At 37.4% G+C, this 16,801-nt stretch overlaps 2 protein-coding genes and 1 non-coding gene across 5 annotated transcripts in view; 2 read left to right on the top strand and 1 right to left on the bottom strand.

Annotated features, from left to right (window-relative positions):
* The window catches only part of LOC126377811 (latrophilin Cirl), a 471,420-nt gene that overhangs the window by 228,228 nt on the left and 226,391 nt on the right, over positions 1 to 16,801 (top strand). The gene's annotated exons all lie outside the window — the stretch shown is intronic.
* Positions 4,598 to 5,263, top strand: LOC126377957 (V-type proton ATPase 21 kDa proteolipid subunit c''-like). Its single transcript, XM_050025991.1, has one exon. The coding sequence runs from the start codon at positions 4,598 to 4,600 to the stop codon at positions 5,204 to 5,206; it is 609 nt and encodes a 202-aa protein (XP_049881948.1). The 3' UTR covers positions 5,207 to 5,263.
* Trnal-cag (transfer RNA leucine (anticodon CAG)) lies at positions 6,593 to 6,664 on the bottom strand. The gene has a single exon. It is a non-coding gene; the product is annotated as a tRNA-Leu (tRNA).

Genomic DNA, 16,801 nt, shown 5'->3' with positions numbered 1-16,801 from the left:
TTAACAAGCTTCGCAAAAGGATAACACGGACTCTTGTTATTCATGGATGGAGACGAAAATAGTTTTATATCACAACCCGGACACTTCATACACCATTCTCATCCTTACCGTGGGCAGCCTTACCGCGTGAGACCGAGCGAGACAGACATTCCGCGCGTCTTTCCTCCCCCTCCCATTAGCCGCTGAAGGCTATTAAGACTAAAGTAAGACCCATGGTGGTGGAGACTTCAGGACCCCGATATCGACCCCGCCGGCGTGGTCGACGATTTCCCACAATCAGCACTTATCGCTATCGACCCGCTAGGATCGATTAATTCCTTCAAATATTTTTCCTCTCAGACACCCTGAGCCGAGGTTCGCGTCCAACTGGGCACCCTCAGGCCTGTTGTCTTAACCTTTGTCCGGCCAAGTAGTTAATGCCATCTGCGGCAAATCTACAATAAGTCAAAAAAAAGGTGGTGGAGAGAGGATAAGGTAAATCTAAATCAATGTCTGATACGAATTGGCGCAGAGTTTCCATTCTACGCTAGTATTATTCCTTATTCTGTGACCTGTTTTACTTACAGTAGCAAAAATAATTACAAGCCCTTTTCTGGCGACTCGTGTCCCCAACAATAGGGTATACTGGCGTGAATATTCTCTACTCATACCCTGTCTAGCTTATACAAATATTCCTTACACACAAATTAAGCCTACGATACGATCTTAAACACACCATGTAGGGGTGAAAATGACATCGTAGAATACAAACAACTAACATTATTGCGATCTTTGATCACATTTCCTGGCTAAGAATAGGCAGACAATCATAGTAGTCAAACCATTGTTGGACAAAGCTATATTCGAAGGTAATAATATTTTATCTATGGAGGAACATTAAAAACATAAGCACGCAACGATTTTCCCCCTCTATACGCACCCCTAGTGGAGCGAATCTCGAGGGATGCAGGCAAAGATTATTAAAACAGAATTGACAGATGGGATATTTTTTTTTATTTGTTGAGGATTTAAAAGTGAATGTGCTGTTAAAACGAAAAAGATTTCTGTATGGAGAAATTATTTTTATTGTAGGTTTTTTTGTTGTTTTATTGTTAATTGGCGAATATTTTGAATTATGTTTTCTTATCCTTTTATGATATACAATTTCTATTATATTCTGTTCTTGTAATGTAATGGTATTTCAGTGAATAATTCTAGCATTTTCTACTTAAAAATAATATAGGTTTCATTTAATTTGTAATGAGTTGATATCGGAAAAAAAACTGTAATGTTGCCATTTTATTATATTTCTAATTATAGTGAAATAACTAATATGTAAACAAAAATAAATCATTTATTATAACAAACAGTTCTTTCTCGAATATTACTTCAAAAGTCTCTGACACCTCTATTATTCTCTATCAATTTCTTAATCTATGCTCAGTCGCAACTTTATGCCAGAGTTAAGTCAAAGGAAATTACCTTCTATTCCTCTCAAAATAGGACTCCTTACACCAGTTTCAATAAAATTGTGCACATCAGTATTCACGTCATTCAAACCATGTCTGATTGGTAGAACAGCGTAAGTAAAGATTTGCGTTATCGTCACACTTGAATGCTTCTTTAAATTTAATTCTAAACGTCTGCATTTAAAGCTTTTATTGACTTGATTTTTTGTTGGGATTTGATCACAGATCATAAGAACTCTGTGGAGCTGATTAACTATATTAGTTTTTTTTTTATTTTTAGCTCTTGTAAAAAGGAAGAGATCTTGTTGAAAGGAAGAATATTTGATATAATTAATTGACGCTAGTGGGTTGATAGCGATAAGCGCCGAATGAGGGAAATCGTGGACCACGCCGTTGGGGTTGGTATCGGGGTATTTACTTAACGTCAACACACGAAATTACTGGAACTTATGGAAAAACGTGATCAAATCTGGGACTTATTATTTCGTTTTTCTTGATTAAAATTCATAAATAAGTTAAATTGAAAAAAGAAAATGTGTTTCGTTACTTTTAGATCTGTCTTTATTTAGTAATCAGAATTTCATAATTTACCTTGAATCTAGTACACGACTTAATTGTCGTAAATGAATTTAGCAATTGCAAATTGATGAAAATTTTGTGTCATTATTCATCAATGTTCTAAAACCACAGTTTCATCAAATGGCTAAAGCAAAATCGCTTCAATATCAATTAACTTTAGCTTTCAAGATGTAATCTACCTTTTTAGAGTGACTCACTAAACCACATAAAAGATACCTACCTAAGAGATTACATTCAAAAACATTTCGAATTCACTTGTAGACTATACAAAAGGCAAGCAACCACACACACGAACGAGAAAATCCATAGTATACCCGCCCCGTTAATTAGGGCACTCAAAACATTTTAAATTTAGAAGGGCCACCTTTCCAATTCAACCAACGCGTCCCTTAATGGCCGAAAAGGTAAAAGGCTCCTATGTCAATATCTTTGTCAACGAACTTTCATACTCACACATAGAACTAAGGAACCAAAGGGCTAGCTGCATTTAAAACTACTTTGATATATTTAAGCGTACCTCAAACCCTACAGTTTCCTTTGCGGGTTTTTGATTAATTACCACCGGATAATTTAAATGGTTTTAGGGTAGGGGTTAGCTGGTATAGAAAGGAACTACCTGTTATTTTGGAAAGTAACTGATTACTCAGGAAATATCAAGTAGAACTGTGTAAATAAAATAAATACAATTTTATTTTCAAAATCACTTAATATTTAAAATGTAAGTTTTTTAAAATGTAAATTTATTCTTTTCATGAATTATTTTTATTATATTTTTCTTGAAACTAAAACTAAATTTTATTAATTACAAATGAAAGATACAACACTTATTTACATCTTAAAAACAAAATAATATACAATGTGTCAAATAATAAAATACAGAAAATACCTACTTAACTGAATACTAGCTGTAACACTTACCCTTAGTCAAACAGACCCCCCCACCCTCCCTCGCCTCACCCGGCGCAAAGGTCCCCATGACACTCACCGCGTTGCCTCGTTGAATGGCGATGGACAGCCTTTGCATCAGGTAGGATCCGGGACGAGCATCACATCCGCTCCCTCGTGACCGACGCCCAATTGATGAAATTAACAAGGTACATAAAAATACCTGTGGCGGGATAGACTCCGGTCTTTTTAAATAAAATAAATAAATGATAAATTGTTAAAGGTAGTTTAAAAAAATAAACAAAAGAATAACTAGAAAATATTTTAAGTAACAAATAAAAAAAATAAAAATAAAATTAATTTATTTCTCTAAATACAAGTAGATAATCGTGGATAGGACTTCCCAGTAAGTAATCAAGATACTACCAAGTAACCAGGGTAATATTTGAAACAATGATCTTGCAAGTTGAATAAGCCAACATCGTGAGAGCTCAAAGTAATCCTAAGGTGGACGCAGATTGACTTGAATTTTTAAGCTTTAGTATCCCATTGTTGGAAGAACTGCGATTTCCTAAATTGAAAATCTTCATCATTCCCCTAGTGTTATCCCGTTTTTCACGGGGTCCGCTTACCCAATCTGACGATTTGACAGGTCCGGTTTTTTACAGAAGCGACTGCATGTCTGACGTTCCACCCCGCGAAGAAAAAACCAACCCAATATAGATAAGGTCACATACCTCCGAAAATGCATTTATTGGGAATGTGGGTTTCCTCACGATGTTTTCCTTCACCGCTGAGCACGTGATACTCATTTATAATCCAAAAATGAATTCGAAATCAAATTCGACAATCAAGGCCTGTGCTGGATTCGAACTTGCGACCTCAAAGTTAGAGGCAAGCGTTCCAGCAACTGAGCTACCATGGCTTCAGCTAAATTGAAAATCTTATTAACATAAAATTTTGAATCCTCAAGTATTTTCTTTAGGATAAGTGATAAAGTATTGTTAGTGTAACTGCTACAAAAGTACCAGCTACTTTAGCCGGTTCAGTTACAAGTCCATGCCTATTTATGAGCTGTTTTGATTTCACTATGAATAGGAAGACCATTGATATAGTTGATTAAATTTCCCATTCGGAGTTTAGGTTCGACTCGAGAATGGCTGTCATCGTGCCAAATTAATGTTTTGTTTTGTTAGGTTTGCGGTCGTGTGCTGTGATAAAGGGTTGGGGCTGTCTTTTCAGAAATTCCAATCAACTCATCTATAGTGTCATCGCCTGATTTTTATATCATCACTAATTTAAGAGCCACGCTCAGCATGGAGAATGCTACACGGACAAGAGCGTGGTTTTAAATTAATGATGATGATGTCGAATTGAATTTATTCTGGTAACGGACTTGCACCAATTAGTTATATTTTTTTCTCATTATAGACGGCGTTACCCAAACCCCCCCCCCCACACCGGAATTCGACCCCCAGGACCTCCGGATCATGAGCCCATTGCTCTGCCTCTGGGTTTAGACCACAGAGGTCATCGTCTTACTATTTAATCTTTTTACTAATTAGAAATGTATAAATACTCTTTCTTTGTTATTTCAAAAACACGAATGACATTTTTCGTCAAATGTCAAGAGCTGACAGTGAGGTCTTGTCCTAAAAATAAAAAGATAAACAAATTGGCCGAAGATGTCTTTAGTGCAGTATCTCATGTACACGAATATAAGTATCTTGTTTCTTATGATTGTGTTCACATATCTTCTTCAAGGTGAAGGAGAAGACCTAAGTGTTGGGTGGGTTCTGGAGACCACTTCTCCTTACATGTGGGCTAATTTAGGCATTGCGTCTGCTGTCTGTTTCTCTGTGCTCGGTGCTGCTTTGGGGATCCATACGGTTGGTGCTAGCATCATTGGAGGCGGTGTCAGAGCTCCAAGGATCAAAACCAAGAACCTGATCTCCGTCATCTTCTGCGAAGCCGTTGCTATCTACGGTCTGATCACTGCTATCATATTAGCTGGTATCTTAGAGAAGTATACCGAAGGGGAAGCTGATATTGAAGTGACGAACAAAGTTGGTGCTCATATTATGTTCGGAGCTGGACTAGCTGTGGGACTCGTGAATCTGTTTTGCGGTGTATGCGTCGGTCAAGTGGGGTCTGGAGCGGCTATAGCAGACGCAGCAAATGCTAATCTCTTTGTAAAGATCCTGATTATAGAAATCTTCGGTTCAGCTATCGGACTTTTTGGTTTGATTGTCGGGATCTACATGACTTCGAAGGCGAAAATGGGTAATTCGTAAAAGACAAAAAGAAACTTCAGTCAATTATTAACATTGCCAGGCTGTGCTGGGGGTTAAAAAGGCCACATCAAAGCAATTCACCTAAAAAGCAATATTGCTATTTGAAATTTCAATATTGCTTTTTAACCCCTCTGATGTCTCTATCATGTAGTATTTAGGTACGAATAAATAAGTCTAATTATGTACGGTTCTTGTTTATTTATATCTGTAATCATTACATACATAATTTCCCGGCTTTGTGCCCCGTTTATGGCAACAGGCTCGCCCCCAATCACATGGAACTTATGAACATAGCTGGCGAGTGGTACTGCTGGCGGGAATGTAGACGTTATGCTGTGTGTGTTATAAACTCACACCCATACTTACTAATATGGAGGGCAGCGCCATAATGTAATCGAGACAACTTGCAGACGCTATTTATGCGAAGACCTGGATGAATATGAAGAAACTTATTTTACGACATGCCTGGAGAGACAAGCAGCTGAACTTGGTCTATGTTTTTCTTTCGCTCCTAGTGCAGCATAGAATCTGCATATACTCGTATGTTTGAACCAATGTTCAAACTATCACCTCATTCTAATACATCTAGTAGGTAATATAGTTAGACGGGAACACCTCCCCCCCTCCTGCCTGACCCCTAACCCCTCACCTTCAAATGGAATAGAAATAATTGGAGATCCATTAAGAGCAGACAATCGTATCCTGAAACAGAAAGAGAATCGTATCTCCCGCGAATAATGATGTTCAATAACTCCTGCAGTGTAATGACTTCGGTGGCAAGTCATTCGGAAATGATAATCAGTGGCTTTTCCGTTTGTTTTTGCTCGTTATTATACCTATTTAGGAGAACGTTTAATGGTCCTTGGATTACCTATTACGATATTAAGTAAATGGGTAAGTATTCACGTGACATAGCATCACGATTGTATCCCTGGAGCGGTAGGCAGGTGTGAATAGTGGAGGTGTGTCCTCGGTGTGTAAGCTAGCCCATAGCCATTAACCGGGCATAAATCCAGGAAACCACGTGATATCAATTAGCTATGATGCAAGCATAAATTCAAACTCATAAAATTGGATCTGTGAATCAACCAGGGACACTACGATGTCGTTCTCCGAACAGGACTATCACGGATTCAAGTATTTATAGTAATATCGTAATGAAAAGCATACTATTTATATTACGATTTTGTATCTTATAGTTCCTGTTTGAATCGGCCATTGATAGACAAGAAAGGAGAAAGCTTCACCGACAAGAGCGTGGCTCTTAAATAGGCTACTTGACAACCTAGTCAGTCTTTCGTTTCGGACAATCAGGTGATCAGGCTGTAAGGTCCTAACCAAACTAGGGATCACAAAGTCAAAATCACAAAGTGATTTTTGCCGATATGTCCCCACCGGGATTCGAACCCGGGACCTCCGGATCCTGAGCCCAACGCTCAACCACTGGACCACGGAGGCCGTTATCGGACGTGTCGTTCTCTGAGACATTGCACGAGCACAGGTTTTTCTTGACCACATCCGCCCATCTTGTTGTCGCCCTCTTGGTCTAAGCCCTGGTATATTTACCTTAGCTTAGATTGGCTTTGAGGAGCTCGGTGGCGCAGCGGTAAACGCGCTCGGTCTGCGATTGTTGAAATTAAGCAACTACGCAAAGGCCGGTCATAGGATGGGTGACTAAAAAAAAAAACAGTTTTCATCTCGAGCTCCTCCGTGCTTCGGAAGGCACGTTAAGCCGTTGGTCCCGGCTGCATTAGCAGTCGTTAATAACCATCAATCCGCACTGGGCCCGCGTGATGGTTTAAGGCCCGATATCCCTATCCATCCATAGGGAAGGCCCGTGCCCCAGCAATGGGGACGTTAATGGGCTGATGATGATGAGATTGGCTTTAGCAATGTCCTAGTGAAATATGACCCTAAAATCGAGTCTGATTTTCGAAACAAAGCATAAACTATGATGAAATTCATATTCACTGGTGTTGAGTTCATGATAAAGCCAAAATGCTGTGTTTCTACGAACAATGAGTTGTGTAGGAATGAAATGGAATGGGTAACTGTGAAATCATCTGCTTTAGAGTTGTTTCTGAGAACAGTCTTCCAATTTTAGCGTGGATTTCTACGAATTATGTTAATTGATGAAATTAAATTGAAATTCATATGAAATCCAGTTGTACTTTCGTCTATAGCCAGTTACTCTGTATTTATTAAATTTGTATCGGCCTCCGTGGTTCAGTGGTTAAGCGTTGAGTTTACGATCCGGAGGCCCCGGGTTCGACTCCCGGTGGGGACATATCACAAAAATCACTTTGTGATCGCTAGTTAGGACATTACAGGCTGATCACCTGATTGTCCGAAAGTAAGATTATACGTGCTTCGGAAGGCACGTTAAGCCGTTGGTCCTGGTTACTACTTACTGATGTAAGTATGTCGTTACATGAGTCATGTTAGGGGCCTTTGGCGGCTCAGTAATAACCCTGGCTCCATAGAAGAAGACCTAATTAAGACATCGCCACGGGTGTACAAGTACAAATCTGTCGATTTCACGCGGCCCGCATACTAAAGTCTAACTGGCTTAAAATTACTATCAATATAAATGTCATACTTATTAGAATAATACGCGTGAAGTCAGGATTACTGACGATTATTATTAATGGCTTTAAAATTTGATGGTTCAATTAGTAAAGCTGTTATTTTAAATTAGAATTGCTTCTTTAGTGGATCTTATGACTGTTTGTTTGTCCTGATGATTGTAAGAAAGTTATATGGCATGGCGCTGATTACTAAATAGTTACTATATGGGCTATACTAAATTCCCTGTACAACATAACCTCACGCTTAATTCCCACCGGGGTAAGCAGCAAGCACACGAAATAACAGAAGTCAGGGTCGAAGAAAATGGAATTTAACTGTTTCTGTGTACTGCGTAGGGTTGAAAATATAATAGAATTATGACCATACACAAGCTAATTCCTATTGGAGCAGCCAGGAATTGATGTTCCTATTGATGAATTATACAAAATAGCTTCAAAACAAAACGGTTTGTAATATCCATCTTTGATTATAATAAAATCAGAAATGGCTGCAAGTTGTGATGTCGATGTGCTCACTCCCATAGGAATACGGGCGCGGGTGGGCGGGTGTGTGCGTATATATGTAAAAACAAACGTAACAGACATAGATTGTAAACATTTCCCAAAAACTCAACTTTTATAACCTGTAAACAAACCCAAGTTTTACACCTACTTCAAAAGATGTCGCAAACCTTTTATACGTTTACGTTCATCATAAATAGATTGAATTTTATATCAGGGATGAGACAATAAAAATAAATTGCGTTTCGATCCGTTTTATTATCTGTCAATACGCAACGTATAAAATGTGTATTGTGCTCTAGTGACTTCCAAACGAACGATCCACGGATGTCTATCAAAGTAGGGACGAATGGCAATGGGGGAATCATATTATTGTCCCAAAGCAATGGGGTATGGCAGCGAATTATGTTGATTTTGACAATTTTCGGTTTAGATATAAATAGTTCCTTTGGTACCAGCAAGCATATACACGTATTTAGGGAATCTAAGCCGTATATTATTACTTAGGCTTTGTCCTTTGAAATTACTAATGATTTTAGCGTATAATTTTGTTTGTAAATAACGTATTCAATGTTTAAAATGTAAATTGCAACTGATGCAATATTAAGTATATACATAATACTACTAGGTACTGTATTTCTGGTACTATTTGACTGTACCATCGGGATATATTTGGTAACATAACATTTTCAAATAGCAATAACATAAAATCTAATTTGCGTATCACTTCCGAGTTTGTGTACCGAAACTGTATTCCAACTACAAAATCCGTCAGTTGCCCAAACATTAGCGTATAAACAATCTAAGGCCGGACTGGTTTGAGTGAGAGCGCAATTTTCAACTGTCAGTCCCAAACTCGAACGCGGCATTTGGCAACCAAGCTGTAATGGCACAATAAATAGTTTGCAGCCCTTACCCATCTGTCACTTAACTAGTAAAATATACAGACGTCATTCAGGGGCCACGGTGAAAAATCGAGGCGCGGTTGAGCACCCCTGGCTGCTAACAGTAGCGCAATTCTACACCGAACCGTTTCAATTGCAAAGTGCATTTTCGAGTGCGCACCCAATGAATAAATTTAAATATTTGTTAACTTAAAATGTAACTCATGTTGCCGGAAATACAGTCTAAATTGCATAGTTGAACATTTGTTTCTTGAATCTGTCCCTGGCGTTTGCAAAATCGGTTTTATTGTAGACGATTTGGGTGCAAAATGGTGTGTGGTTTCTGTTGCTTTTTTTCTCAGTCTTTCGTAGGGGTTATTTAACTTTGAAGTTGTTCAATAGACCCCCGATTTGGGATTCTGGTGGATTTCTTTTTGGATTAAAGGCCCCATGAATTTAATGATAATTCGTCAGGGGTTGTTACGAGATTGCGTTGTGTTAGCTTTTTAATAAGCTTTCGTGTGATGTCAAATTTTAATATGCACTTGTCGATGCCGTGATTAGGCTTTGCTATTTATTTGTTGAGATTTTAGGTTACGTGATGTCGAGAAATAGAGCTTTCTTGATTGATACTTCCCTGGAAAGAATGACTTTCATTAGTTGGTATCAACCAAAAAGGCCATTGGACAATTCAGTAAGCGTTGTGACTTAATTAATATAATGTTCATCTTTAAGCTCACGACTACATCCCAATTGAGGTAGTCAGAGGTAAGTACCCACACCTCACCGAGCTTTCTGTTAGACCAACGTGGATAGACCATTATAGACGGCTATACGGCTCACCGTATAGCCGTCTATAATGGTTAAGCCAACTGTGTTAGTGAAAACTGCACTTAATAATAATAATTCATTGTATTAATTAGTTTTCAATTTGATTTGCAATAAATGGAATTTCAAGTTGGAATAAATAAATTATGCTCCCGAATTCGACATTCATTCCTTCTACAGTCAATACCGTTCATGTTTACATGAATTTATTTCATTTGTTCAACTCTTTGAAGTCTTTTTAATCATAGTTGGTACTGTTTGCGTGTAAAATGGAGAAAGTTTATATTGACACACATTGAGGGCCTCCGAAAATGTTTGTTCAAATATTATTACTGCTCTTTAAATACAAATATTTGTTTAGATGCATTTGATTTTTTTATTTGGTTTACATATCAGAGAATTAATTTTATGATCACGCTTTTTTATTAAACTAAACATTATAACCTTTTTTCCTTGTGGAAAATAGCCATGTGTTTATCTATGTAAACTTACTACAGTACTGTTTAGAGCTTAGTACCTTAACCTGACGTACGGTCACGAGCATTAATATGTATACACTTTGGTACCCTGTCACATTAGATTTGGACAAATTGAACTGTAAGTCTCACTAAATGTCAAATATGTTAGTGCGACAGAGTCCTAAAGTGGGTACATTATATTGCTCATGACTGTACATGCATGAAGATTTTGATAAGAGAAAAGGCTAAAGCGGTATGTTAGGATCATTAAGTCGAATTCCGTAGTCTCTACCTACCCCAATGGGAAATAGGCGAGATCTTTTGTATGTATGTTTTTACTTTCAAATGATGTCGGATGGTGAGAAAATCTTAGATTGTCCGGTAGGGATAACATGCGATATAATTATGTCGTTTTATCGATTGGGTGAACCCAAATAAGTCATGTCGTTCTGTCAAAATACGAACAAAACGTGAAACGCATGTTGGAAAAAAAAAATATTGAATCGATCGTATGTTAGCCCCGTTGGACCTATCTTAGAATTGTGTTGTATATGTTGGAGTGATTTTATTAATACAAATTTTCCGTTTTTTGTTGCAGGTAATGCTTGGAGTTGAATCAAAACCATGACTAAAAACATCGTGTATTGACGGTATTGTACTGAATAAATAAAGCAACGTTTTATGAACCTAATTAGTAGCCTCCGTAGACTAGTAGTGATAGCGTTCGGTTTTCAAGGTCTTGGATTCGATTCCTGATGGGAGACGTATTGAAAATCACTGTTCTTACTGTATTTAGTTTAGTTTGTTTTGGCGAGATCAGGCTTAGATCTTACAACCAACAGAACAGACGAGGCATCTTAGCCGTCCTACTGAAACGCTAATACTATTCTTTTTAAGTTCCGAACCTCAAAATGGAAAACCGAAACCCTTACAAAATCTATTTGTTGTCTGTCCGTCCATCTATCTATTTGTCTGTCAAGAGTCTTTCTCTCACGAACGCGCGGAGGAATCAAGTTGAAATTTACACCCAATGCTAGTCTGCTGTCTTTGAAGCTGTCTCCTAACTGTTCTGGTCGGCTTCGCACTTCACCAGCCTTTTTATTACTAAGATATAATACTCGGCACCCAATTATTTTACTGCACCAGCAACCTAGGTCTCGTCATTCTCAACTAAGGGGCTGCCATTCGTAATGGATGCAAAATTTATGCAAATAATATTCACACCTTAAGTAGACTGCGGCGCTTGTAATCAGTTTGTCGGGGGAATAGTTGCAGCTATCCTGCCTACAGAAAAGACTTTAGTTTTCTGTCAAATGATAATACTGATAGATGCATGACTACCGAATATTCGTTTTATTTTATGGCTCCGCTTCTTTTAATTGATGAAAGCGGTTGGGATTCTGCATAGAGTCCATTAAAATTGTACAGACTTCAATTCTTCTATATTTTTACTCGATAGTAGGATTACGGAAGGCGATTGGGGCAACCACCGTTCTGCACGCCCTATCTATGGAGTAATGAAAATGTTTTTACTTCACCGACAAGAGCGCAGCTTTTAAATAAAGAGAGAGAGTAGGATTACGAAAGCAGTATACAAGAGAAGGTTGGTGGTAGGCCTGGTAGAGGAAGACCTAGAAAAACGTACATTGACCAAATTGGAGATGTCCTTAGAAAAGATTCAGTAAGATATCTCGTCGTCCACATTCATCAATCGTTTTTATTTATGCGCGTCGTATCAGAGTAGATCGTACTAAACCTTTTCAAGGACATCCCCAATTTTGGCAAAGAACGTCCTTTTAGGTTCAAATATTTATTTTTATTTATATCTGTTCTAAAATGCGCGGAAAAAAATGTAAAACATTAGGTCAATAATACATTTTACTCGGATATACCTGAGATAAATATAAAAACTTTTCACAATCTAGGGAAATGGTTGTATCCACATTTTTGTTAGAAACGTCCCAGGAGGGCGATGAATCTTACACGCTAGAGCGGAGGTTTTTCTTAGGATATCTAGGTAACCTAGGTAGTTCTAGGATACCTGGATCTGTATTTTAAAGCGTGGAGAAGCAGGTTTATGTGTTAAGATAGAATACACAAACTAAATCGTGCATATTCTGGACTAAGGTCGTATTAAATCCTGAGAGTTCTTGACCATATAAGAACTGGGGAAATTCTAAAAACCAATATCCCGGGTAAATTCTAATATGACGTAAGTGATAACCGTGACCGAAGACCATCGTATGCCGTGGGCATCAATACATCTCTTTTTGACATTTACCATGGCTCAGGAGTTAGTTCTAAGATAAACCATGTGTCTACTAAAAAGCCGGTCTTTACCCACCATACTCTAAACCGGCGAGCATATACGAAGTCTTCGATGAGAGTGGGGGAACCGAAAGTCGCGTGTCAGGATCGTAGCAAGAAAAAATCCGTGGTCTTTGCCTACTCTTATGTAGTTGTGGTACCACCATCACCTGATGAATCTTAGGATTTACCAGACTTACAGTAACATTTAAATTTAACGGTCTCCGCGGTCCAGTGGTTTGAGCGTTGGGCTCACGATCCGGAGGTCCCTGGTTCAAATCCCGGCGGGGACACATCACAAAAATAACTTCATGATCCCTAGTTTGGTTAGGACATTACAGGCAGATCACCTGATTGTCCGAAAGTAAGATGATCCGTGCTTCAGAAGGCACGTTAAGCCGTTGGTCCCGGTTACTACTTACTGATGTAAGTTAGTAGTCGATACATGTGCCATGTCAGGAGCCTTTGGCGGCTCAATAATAACCTTGACACTAGGGTTGATGGGGTTGGTAATCCACCTCACAACCCACACGACAGAAGAAGGAGGAGACAGTAACATTATATATATGTACCAAGCCTACCTACTACCAATCTAAGTACCTATATCATAGAAACTAGACCACTACGATAGCACAGTGACACCAGATAAACCACAGTAGGTTAGTCCAATATTAATAATTCATGAACATGTCGGCACTAAATGAATTTATGATCGCATTATCGACTATCGTTTACTTCGAGTGTATTATTCTCTGCATTATTCTCTAACGACTGTGTTGCCAAAGGTTGATGTTCTAGAAATAATAGGTTCCATTGTTTGTGTATGTCAAAGCTTTTTGTTTACAGCAATAAAGTAAGTAGGTAAAAACAATTTTGCTTTTTTTCAAAGGGGAAAATATATTATTTGTGTTACCTGACAAGTATTATGTGTTTCGTATATATTTCACAGTTGATTTAAAGAGCAACCATGCATGAATGAGTCGAAGAAAGTGCTCAGAATGTAAAATGTGGTTACTATTTTTATGCTTAAAAAAATACTGTAAATTTTATGTTTCACTATGGAGCACAGATCTAAGTCATCCATCGACGCCGGTACAGAGATGTTCCGCAACACTGCCTCCATTGCAGGTTTATTAAATATACGTATATATCCCAACTTCTTCTATCGTGTGGGTTGTGAGGTGGATTACCAACTTCATCAACCCTGGTGTCAGGGGTACTATTACGCTGCCAAAGGCCCCTGACATGACTCATGTAACGACTACGTACGTAATATACCAACTGATTCGACAGTTTAGAAAAGTTCGCCTCTTCAATTGACCTGGCCGATAATCAAAACGGGACCGAGTCATCTGATTTGGTGGGGTACGTGCGTAGGCATTATATCATAGAGGTCATCATAATTTACTAGATTTTTTTCGCTTTATGGTACTTACGAAAACTCTTTATTACTACTTATTTTTAGTTTTTCCAGACTTGACTATAAAAACTGATTCATCAACTTATTTAAACGTTTCGTCGTCTACGACTTCCTCAATATCCTCACCCTTCTTCACCAAACAAGCATCATTATGAACTAACTATACCTTAGTTAATCTTAACTCAAATAGGCTGTAATATCCAGATATACTTGCGAGAACTTCAACTCACTATCACGCGAAGGGCTAAGTAAATCTCGTATGCAAATTTTGAAATCTTATACCTTGGTTTAAGTCTTAGGAAGTTCGGTATTGACTTTGATGGTATGAAAGTTGTCTATTTTATTTGATTTTGTACTTCTTATAAGAGCGTTGTCTAATGTAATGGAAATATGTTACCTATTACATAGTTTATGATCTCGAGACGCAAAAGTTTTCATCTTATGCCTTGTGACTCTTTCTATTTAATTAAAGATTTCTGTTTGTGATTTGTGTGTTTATCGTTTTGTACTCAGTGTGTCATTTACAGATTTACACTCCATGGAACAAATTAATGTTTTTACGCCTATTTCTTTTTCTAAAAGTACTATTTATTTTGTTATTTATTTTTATACTAGTTCACTATCGCGTCTATCGCCCCCGCTTATACCTCACTTCAATTAGTTAGGTAAGGGCGGGTCTGTCGGCGGACGATTATGCATATTAGTTGCCAAGTGTGGCCAAGTTTCACGCCAATGACTGAGGTTTTTGGACGAATGGAGGCGTAAATTTCAGATATGACATCCAAGTACACTTCCACAAAGTTCTTCATGAAGTAACTTCCAAAGTTTCGGATCTCTAAGTGGCTTTTGTAGGGCTTTAATTGCGGAAATTACAGAGTTTTTATAAAGTGCTTTTTGGTTTTATAATATTCTTGGTGTGTTAAAAAAAGTTTGTTATTTAAGTAGGTATTTGTTTTCAAAGCTGTTTTTTTTACCTATTAACATCGGTTTTTATTTTAAGACATTTTTAAATATTGCTTTTAGATTTAGCGGGACAAAAACAATAATGAAAAATTTATTCATATGCCATTATTAATGATTCATAAATTATGTAAAATTTGTCACGTCCATTATATTATTTCACTAATTCACCTATGGAAATGGAGTTTAGAACCATCAAACTAGATAATCTTGTGTAAATTTACAACCTCAAAGAAATTTAATAATGTCTCTATAAATTATCATAGCCATAGATTTACGTTAAGCCTTTGATTCGTCTACTTATATTTCTGGGCGGATGAAGTTGTTTATTTTTAATCGTCGGTTTTATTTATGTCGGAGTCTATGTATTTTGACGAAGCTCCCATTTTAAGGATGAATATTTCAACGTATTTCCGTGAAGCCCGCGGGTCACGCAAGGGACTACCCTTGGCCCACTTGTTTACATTGTTGTTTGTGAATTTCAATTCGCAAAATTTAACCTGCCCTAATCAAATTTCTGATCATTTCCCTGAAGGTCTTTTGACTCAGAAACTGTAATTCAATATAATAGCTAATTAAAAGCGTCCAACTAAGTTTAAGTGGGAAGTTCAAATTTTACTTGGCGTTAATAATTGCGGGCTGTAATTGGAAAAAGTAAGGGTTTCGTAAGGGGAAGTGATGCCGGTAAACCTAATCCGTTTAAAATTTGTGATGGATTTGATTTTAAGTGGATTTTGCATATTTAATCTCTGACATTTTGACAGTTATTCTTTAAAGACGAGGTAATCTTTTAAAGCCTTAATTATTTAGGTTATTTAATATTGTTCTGTAGGTTTTTCTTCTAAAACTCCTACTACAACTGTAAGTTATTACATCATATCATATGCTATGACACTAATTTTGTAAAATTTATTTACTGTAACAAAAACAACGTTAGCAAGAAGTCTGTAGCTTCATAAACAGGTAATTGAGGAATACAATTACAACTTATTAGCTCATCAGAACATAGTACGGGCCTCTAAAACCTCCCTTCTTAGTCACGCATGGATGGCGTCACTTCACGCTCCACGTCCTTTGAAATTGCCCCATGGTGATTAGTAGAATTAAAAGCGAATTGCGGTTTACTTTGTATGTTTTTATTTCACTCCAGACAACTAAATAGTGTTATTTTTGGAATTGATTGACAAGTTGGTTTGTTTAAACATACAATGGGAAAGACATTGGGTGACATTTTTAAATTGTCGGTAGATAGGGGACGATGTTGATGGTATGTTTCAACGCTTGCTGACAAACTGTTTGTTAGCCTATCTGCCGGATAACTCTTTAATAGAGACAAATCTAACATATTTTTATAGTAAAAACTCTTGAAATTCGTAAGAAGCTTGATTCGTAAGATTTGTGTCTGTAACCTGTTACGTGTGTTTATTAAATAAATAAATAAATAAATAAATAAAAAATGATGTTTGTTTTTATCATCATCTTTATTATTCAGATAAACAAGTAATGTTTTTCCATTTTATCTAAACAAGATTACCTTAATGGGCACATTATTAGTCTTATCAATAACAAGCCTATGTTTTCCCCTTATTTGTACAAACTTTGCGTGCGTTCCAGTAGGATAAATCTACCGAAATCGTCTTTGTAATGTT

This window comes from Pectinophora gossypiella, chromosome 24, assembly GCF_024362695.1.
Source record: "Pectinophora gossypiella chromosome 24, ilPecGoss1.1, whole genome shotgun sequence".
Taxonomy (NCBI): Eukaryota; Metazoa; Arthropoda; class Insecta; order Lepidoptera; family Gelechiidae; genus Pectinophora; species Pectinophora gossypiella.
Note: the sequence above shows the minus strand (reverse complement) of the source record. Positions and strands in the feature narration are given on the sequence as shown.

Coding starts and splice junctions, on each gene's coding strand:
- LOC126377957 (XM_050025991.1), top strand. CDS start 4,598: ATGTCTTTAGTGCAGTATCTCATGTACACGAATATAAGTATCTTGTTT.